The sequence below is a fragment of the Ctenopharyngodon idella genome, chromosome 6 (genome assembly GCF_019924925.1).
Source record: "Ctenopharyngodon idella isolate HZGC_01 chromosome 6, HZGC01, whole genome shotgun sequence".
NCBI lineage: Eukaryota > Metazoa > Chordata > Actinopteri > Cypriniformes > Xenocyprididae > Ctenopharyngodon > Ctenopharyngodon idella.
Window position 1 is genome coordinate 34325147 of NC_067225.1, and position 8584 is coordinate 34333730.

Genomic DNA, 8584 nt, shown 5'->3' on the forward strand with positions numbered 1-8584 from the left:
AATGTTGCTAGCATGACATGATTGAACACATTGCTAGTATGTTTTAGCATGTTGCTAACATGTTTTAACACATTGTTAGCATGTTTGCTATCATGTTGCTAACATGATTATTTTGCTAGGATGTTTTAACATGTTGCTAGCATGTTGCTAATATGATTTAACATGTTTTAGCATGTTGCTAGCATGATTGAACACATTGCTATCATGTTTTAACATGTTGCTAACATGTTTTAACACATTGTTAGCATGTTTGCTAACATGATTAGCATGTTTGCTATCATGTTGTTAACATGATTATTTTGCTAGAATGTTTTAACATATTGTTAGCATGATTAGGATGTTAACATGATCAGAATGTTGCTAGCATTATTAGCATGTTGCTAGCATGATTTTAACACATTGCTAGCATGTTGTTAACATGTAGCTTACATAATTTAACATGTTGCTAACATGTTATAACACATTGCTAGCAAGTTTTAGCATGTTGTTAGCATGATTAGAATGTTGTTAGCATGATTAGCATGTTAGCATTTTGCTTGCACGATTTAACATATTGCTAGCTTTTAAATATGTTGCTAACATGATTTAACATTTTGCCATCATGTTTTAACATTTTTTGATAACAAGATTTGCCTTTTGTTAGCATGTTGCTAGCATGATTAGCATGATTGCTAACATGATTTAGTATGTTGCTAGCACGATTTAGTATGTTGTTACCATGATTAGCACATTGTTAACATATTGTAACATTTTGCTAGCATGATTTAGCGCATTGCTAGCATGTTTTAGCTTGTTTTGCTAGCATGATTTGCCTGTTGTTAGTGTGTTCCTAACATGTTAGCATGTTGTTAGCATTATGTAGCACATTGCTAGCATGTTTTAGCATGTTTTGTTAGCATGATTAGCCTATTGTTAGCATGTTGCTAACATGTTACCATGTTGTTAGCATGATTTACTATGTTGTTAGCATGATTAGCACATTGCTTACATGTTGTAACAAGTTGCTAGCATGTTTTTGTCTTTGTCAAGCCAACATAACTATATTAGCACCCACACCAGCGCACAATATCGTTCTGTTTGTTATAAGCACGCTGTCGCTTTAAATGCTCAAGTTCTTTAAAGCAGGATGGATTCTGATTGGCTGTCAATGTTTTTATCGTTCATCAGCTGGGAAAAAAATCCCTCTGAAAGTGATTCTAACGATATTGTTCCTCTGTGCCGTTATCATTATAGCTGTGCTGTGATTCTGCTGTTCTTTTACATTCAGAACAATTTTTAGAGCTATATCTTTATCGTTATAGCTTTCATCCTTGGTGTGACTGATTCTCTTCATATTTTCTTCACATGTGGTTCAGTAATGTCATTTTTCTCGTCTTTTTCATGTTTCCTAACTTTCCTGTATGTTTGTAGTTATATTTGGGATCATCATTAGTTTAATAGCCGCTTCTTCAAACACTGTGTGTTAAAACTGACCGTCAGTTTCAGTTATCATCATCATCAGATCATCATCATCATCATCATCAGATGTGTCTTTCTGCATCATCTGCTGCTGAATTCACACTTGTGTTTGTCATTTGCTGCTGTTATAATAGTTATTTCACACATGACAGTATTAAAATGTAAGTAATCATAATTGCATACATTACAGTAGTCTGTTTCTGTTTGCACTGAATGTTTTTCTGCAGTGTGTGTAAATCAAAGCATATGTGAAGTGTTTATGTGATGTACAGATAGATTACTTCTTCCAGTGCTTTATGTATCTGTGTTTATATATGTAGCACAACATTTCCATCGTCTCCACATATAGAGGAATGACAGTAAAGCTCACTGTGATTGAGAAAAAACACAAACAACAGATGTACATTTAAATAACTTTATTATTAATATCTAGATATAATAAGACATGCATCAAAAGTCATAGAAATACAAAAATAATTTAAGACGTTTCGAAAAATGAAATGGTTGCAAACAGTTTAAAGTTTTCCGCTATAAACCCTCCGTCTGAATATATAAATGTGAACATGTAGTTGGACATTTTGCATCAATAATTTATAAGGTTAAATAACAAACGGTTCTTTAATTTCCTTTCTTTACATCTTCATAGACGTCATCAGATCTTCTGTCAGCTGAAAAATTAAAGGCTCAAATCTCTTTTTCTGAATTTGTTTTCTCAGAATTTAATAAAATTCTGAAGAGTTTATGTCTCACAATTCCCAGAAAAAAAGGCAGAATTGCAAGATAAAAATGAGCTATTACCTTTTTTTCTCCGTGATAACAAACAAGTGATCAGCCACTGATCAGAGGACTAAAAATACTAAAAAAAGCTCTAAAAATTTCTAAAATAAGATGTCTGATGAATAGATTTAAATCTGCTCTGGTGTTTCTCACAGTTGTCTCACTCTCTGAGCCAGCAGCTCCAGCTGTCTCTCCATCTCTCCGGGCAGGTCGTCATTGACCTCGCGCTGGAAGTACGCTCGGATCTCCTCCACCTCCTGAGACCAGAAGTCTGCTGAGATGTGGAAGAGCTCCTGCAGGTCCACGTCCTCCGGCAGGCCGCTGAGGTTCAGGGCGGAGGGCACGTACCCGACGGCGCTGGGCATCGCTCCGGCCTCGCCGCTGACCCTGCGGAACATCCACTCCAGCACGCGGATGTTCTCGCCGTATCCGGGCCACAGGAAGCGTCCGGACGAGCTCTTGCGGAACCAATTGACGTGGAAGATCTTGGGCAGTTTGGCGGCGGGGCGCTGCTCCATACTCAACCAGTGAGACAGATACTGACCGAAGTTGTAGCCGAAGAACGGCCGCATGGCAAACGGGTCGTGCATGATCACTTTACCTGAACACAGAGCAACACAGACCGCTTTAGTATCGCATCACTTCCATTCATTTCCTCCAACATGATCATTACGGCTGCACCGTATTGGATAAAAACTAACATTACGATATTTAGTTTTTCCATTAGCACATTTACTTCATTAAACTTGACAGTCGCACTAAGCCATATTGTGACATCAGTTTTATTTCGATACATGTCGCAGCACTAATGCCAGTACATAAGCGGTCGCTCTCACCTTTGTGTTCGGCGGCGGCCGTGGCTTCAGATCTCATCGCGGCTCCCACAAACACTCCGTGCGACCAATCGAAGGCCTCGTAGACCAGGGGTACGCCCTGCGGCCGACGACCGCCGAAGATCACAGCCTCGATGGGAACGCCTTCGGGAGACTCCCACTGCGGGTCGATGATGGGACACTGAGCGGCCGGAGTGCAGAAGCGAGAGTTGGGATGAGCGCACGGTTCACCTGGAAGAGATGCGGAGAAACGTGAGCGGCAGGACAAGATCAGGACGAGACTGAAGCGGCGCTGAGACCGACGGCACCTACCGTCCTCTGGTGTCCACGGCCGGTTCTTCCAGGACGTCAGTGTCGCTCCCTCCGGCAGTTCCTCATCCATGCCTTCCCAGTAAACGCCTCCGTCGCTGGTCTCGGCCACGTTGGTGAAGATGGTGTTCTGGCGGATGGTGTCCATGGCGTTGGGGTTGGTCTTGGTGGAGGTTCCTGGTGCCACACCGAAGAAACCGTTCTCTGGGTTGATGGCTCTGAGATTCCCTTTGACACAACAACAGAGTACGTCAACTGGATGATCAAAAACGGCATATATTTTTTCTTAATAACTCATAACATGATGCGTTCCAGCTGGAACGCCTGTAGAGCAGAGATATGATGTATTTCTGTAGACCAAAAGCCAGAAACAAGCATTTTAACCCTTCCGTTTCCATCGTCCTAAAGTCAATGTGTTTTTTGAATGAAAATCCTATAGCCAATGAAAAAAATCCTACAAAAACACGGCATTACTGAACTATCTGTACCTTCTTTGTCAAACTTCATCCAGGCGATGTCGTCTCCGACACACTCCACCTTCCAGCCCGGCAGCGACGGGTTCAGCATGGCCAGGTTGGTCTTTCCACAGGCGCTCGGGAACGCCGCCGCAAAGTACTTCTTCTGTCCCGCCGGGTTAGTGATGCCCAGAATCTACAGGAAACGCATCATATTCATGTTTAATGGAGCTGTCAATCTTCATTCAAAAATTCTGTTAATTATTCTCATGTTTTCTAGTGTTATCTGCAGATATTTGCCTGTTCACTAATATTTTATTCCTTTTTGCATTTAATTTGAGTTCATTTAGTTGTTGTTTTAACATTTCAATTTACGGATTTGTTTTTTGGGTTTTTATACACAGTGATTTACACTGCATTCAAGGTGCTGTTTTTGTAAGAAATCAGTTCATATTATTTTGCTTTGTACGATCCTATCCACCTTGTTTTTAACTTGTGCAAGGTTTCCATTCCCATACGCTTCTAGTTATTTTAGCTGTACAAAAACTGCCTGTTATGCTGCTTGATATTGCAAACTTTATTAATTTAATTCATTAAAATTTTATTTTTGTTATATATATAAAAGAATTCTTTATCTATTTTTATATATAAATTATTCATCATTTTTTATATATAATCATATAGTTATTCTGTTATAATTACTATAGTTATAATCTGCAGTTATTAGTTTGCAGATCTGTAGTTATTTCATTTGCAAAAAAAGCTTGCTTTTAAAAATAAGGTGGATAAGACATCAAAATAATGTGAACTAGATGTTTTCTTGTCTTCTCTTTGAAGCTGTTTGTCCTGTCATTGATAGTTCAGACTAATTCCACAGACTTTAGCTGTTAACGCTCCATCTGGATGTGATTTGAGTTCACTGAATCAGAATGACGCTGCATGTTTCTGACTGACCAGCATGTGTTCGGCCAGCCAGCCCTCCTCTTTAGCGATGCGGGACGCGATTCGAAGAGCGAAGCACTTCTTTCCCAGCAGTGAGTTTCCACCGTAACCGCTGCCGAACGACACGATCTTCCTCTGGTCGGGGATGTGAGCGATCAGGGTGAGATCCGGGTTACACGGCCAGTTATTCACCAGCGGCTCTGAGAGAGAGAGAAGCTGAACGTCAGTGTCTGTAAACGAGCATCGAGTCGAGTTCGTGGATCACATGAGTACTTACTCCTGAGGGGAAGTGGGCAGCCGACCGAGTGCAGGCATCTCACGAACTCTCCGTTCCCGAGTGCGTTCAGCACAGCTTTGCCCACGCGGGTCATGATCCTCATGCTGGCCACAACATACGGAGAGTCGGTCAGTTCCACGCCGATCTTAGAGAGCGGAGAACCGACCGGACCCATGCTGAACGGGATCACGTACATGACCCGACCTGCGGCAGAAACATGAACACTTTATTTCTGAACATCCTCAGAAACTTCAAAACATACATTTTTATATGAGCATTAAGGGGACATTCCACTGTATCATTCTTCAAACATTATGGGAACATTACTTTTGAACTACTTTTGAACATTGCTTCTGAGCTGAAAACTCATCTATTTCGAGAGCACTTAATCTCATCATAAAAAAATGAATAAACGTAAATGTACTTGTGAACGTTACTTTCAAACGTTACTTTTGAACGTTACTTGCGAATGTTACTTGTGAACGTTACTTTTGAATGATACATTCAAATAATACTTTCGAATGTTACTCTTGAACCATACTTTCGAAGGTTACAAGTAGTAACATTTAAAAAACTGAAACATTTCAGAAAGAATATGTATCAATATGTTTTTGAGCTAACGTTTTGAAAACTGTATTAATGACCAGATTGAACGAACGTTCTATTAACGTTCCTGGAAGAACGTCTGTCAGGTTCTGTACCTTTCATGCATCCGGGGAAGCGCAGGTTCATGGCTTTGTCCCATTCCTCCGGTGACATCCAGCGGCCGAGCTGACTGACGCCTCCTCCTCGCGGCGAAGGAACCGTGTCTCGCTGCTCCGGAGTCACGATGACCGTCTTACTCTCGACTCGAGCCACGTCCCGCGGGTCTGTGCGCGCCAGCCAGCTGCAGAACATCACACCGCTTCACATACACTGTAACACTCATTTCCACCTGATCCATATAACACTATCGGAATATGATGTGCTCCAGGACTGAGAACGCTGTTTAAATCAGATCATTGTTTTAATATAATGTATAGCAGATTTAATCTGCATCTCCCCATCCCGAGCAGATCTGTCAGAGAGAATCAGTGTCGTACCAGTTGTTGTATTTGTGTAGTTTCTTGATGACGCCCTGTTCCTCCAGCAGGCGCAGGACGGCGCGGTTCTCCTCGTCGGAGCCGTCGCAGATGTGCAGCGCGTCCGGCTGGCACAGGTTCACACTGTTCTCGACGAACTCTCGCAGCGCCGGACTCAGAGACGCCAGGTCGCCCTGCAGGACTCGGGCCGCGGGCCGGTTCTGCGACTGCAGCTGGGGAGGCATGATGCGTTTACCGCGGTAAAGAGCCCTGCAGAAAACACACAACAATCAACCTTCAATATGTGTTTATACCACAGTACTGAATGATCATGCTATAAAATACCTGACAATACTGATATTCAGAACCACTAGAACAGGGGATTTCAATCATCCCGTCTATCATTTATAAACACCCAATTTATACAGTGAAACATTAATATCACACAACTAAAATTACTTTCTATTAAGTTACAGTATTATATATTTTTGTACGTACTTTATAAAGTACTTTAGAAAACATTCAAAAGTAATGTTCCCATAATATTTGAAGAATTATACAGTGGAACGTTCCCTTAACATTTGCATAACGTTTTAGAAACGTTCAGAAATAACATTATCATCATTTAATGGGAACTTTAATGACTGTAAAACGTATTTTTTATTTATTTATTTTAATCTATTTAACAGATTAATATTTTTGTATTATAATCACATATGTATTCATTATTTATTATTCAGTTTTTACAGTTTTTCTCTAGACTTTTCCCCAGTTTGAAACACCTGCACTAGAATATAATTCATGAGCACACAGAATAAAACAATCTCATCTACTTCACATATGAGTGGTGAAAGTTTACCTTTAGTGTAGAAGTGAATGTAGGAGAGATTCAGCAGCTCTTCATCAGTCAGTGAGGATGAGGAGGATCATCAGTGTTCTGCTCATTGTGTGGGACAGCCAGTCATATATATACAACACTGAGGAGAGGGGGAGCAAAGACAAAGACACACACTCACACACTCACACACACACTCACACACACACACACACACACACACACACACACTTACAGTGAATCATTAATCCTCCGAACGCATGCCAGTTAATTATTGAATCATTTCACTGTCCGTTTGGGAAAATACCCGATCGGACTGGAGCCTAAACCGACCTTTGACCCGTTCCGACGTGATGCAACAGTTGAACATGCAGCATCACGGAGTGACGTCATGCGCGGCTGCAGCTCCGCGCGCTGATTGGTCGGTGAGCTGGAGGCTCGTCCGCGCGCTTACTCAGCGTTTTCTGTGAGGAGAAACACATTTGAACATCTTATGCTTGTGTTTTCATCCATTTAACACAATGTCTGACATTTCTGTAAATGAGTAAAGATTTTCTTTATCTGTAGGACATTAAAGCTGCTCAAATAAAGTGAACTGAATCGAATGAAGGACTAGTGAGCAAAAATCAGTAACTTGGTTTATTTTCTACTCTGGACTGGCGCGCCGCCATCTTGTTTAAATGTTTAATTGACACGATCCGGATGACTGCAATTTTTTGAAAAACATAAATGGAAGTAAATAACAAAAATATATTTTGCTGACATTTCCGTTAAGTTATGAAAACGTTATTTCCGAATGTTCTCTGAACATTCCAAACGTTTTTTTCTTGGTTATGCGAACGTTAAGGGAACGTTCCATTATATCGTTCCTCAAACATTATGGGAACGTTACTTTTGAGTGATCTCTGAAACAAGTAATAACATTTAAGAAACATCAGACGAACATCCAGCTTCTGTGAATGATGTTTTTGTGCTAACGTTTTGAGAACATTATTAAAGAACTTTGACGTTCTATTAACGTTCATAACTTTGCCAGAACGTTAGCCAAAGTTTCAAAGCATGAAAAATAAGTACAAGTTGGCTATAACTGGAATTGAAATAAAAAAATTCTGGACATCAGCTTGCCATTAATAATACGAATATTATGTTGATGCATGTGGAGACATGAGACGTGATGTGACCTGTCATAACGTGAAAACAAACAAAGCCAAACATGTAGAACAGGACAAGAAGAGTACGTGACATGCTTATCTGAAGACTTGTGCTTGTTTTGGTTAAAGACCCTCTAATGCAAACCCTCTAAGTCACTAAGACCGCAAAACACTAAAAGATAAGAACCGGATGGCTTTAACGGCGGCCTTTTCTCAACAACATCTGATAAGCTGTGATAAATACAGTCAATGAACAGCTGTGTGTTATTCAACAGCATGTTTGTGTCTCAGCCTTCAGTTATTAATCAAACTCTCCTGGAGATTTCTGTGTCATAGAGATCATGCTATGAAGGTACGGTCGAAATGCCTAAGAAATAAAGCAGAAGGATTAAAAAAGATGACATAACATGGCAGTTAGTGAATGTAATGGACATGCATATGAAATGCGCTTCAAAATCAGTGAAACGAGCAAATATCTCATATTTT

The 8584-nt window shown here is 40.5% G+C and overlaps 1 protein-coding gene across 1 annotated transcript; it reads right to left on the reverse strand.

The window, feature by feature from the left end:
* Positions 1 to 1859: 1859 nt before the first annotated feature.
* Positions 1860 to 7220, reverse strand: pck1 (phosphoenolpyruvate carboxykinase 1 (soluble)). Its single transcript, XM_051897832.1, has 9 exons — positions 6972 to 7220; positions 6134 to 6382; positions 5753 to 5937; positions 5052 to 5255; positions 4787 to 4974; positions 3866 to 4028; positions 3381 to 3605; positions 3072 to 3299; positions 1860 to 2836 (listed from the first exon to the last, which is right to left on the reverse strand). Exons 2-9 carry the CDS (start codon positions 6355 to 6357, stop codon positions 2385 to 2387), a joined length of 1869 nt encoding a protein of 622 aa, XP_051753792.1. The 5' UTR covers positions 6358 to 6382; positions 6972 to 7220; the 3' UTR covers positions 1860 to 2384.
* Between the last annotated feature and the right edge of the window lie 1364 nt (positions 7221 to 8584).

Coding starts and splice junctions, on each gene's coding strand:
- pck1 (XM_051897832.1), bottom strand. CDS start 6,357: ATGCCTCCCCAGCTGCAGTCGCAGAACCGGCCCGCGGCCCGAGTCCTG. Junction 5,256..5,752: donor CTTCCCCGGATGCATGAAAG/GTACAGAACCTG, acceptor TTTCTGCCGCAG/GTCGGGTCATGTACGTGATC. Junction 4,975..5,051: donor CTGCCCACTTCCCCTCAGGA/GTAAGTACTCAT, acceptor TCTCTCTCTCAG/AGCCGCTGGTGAATAACTGG.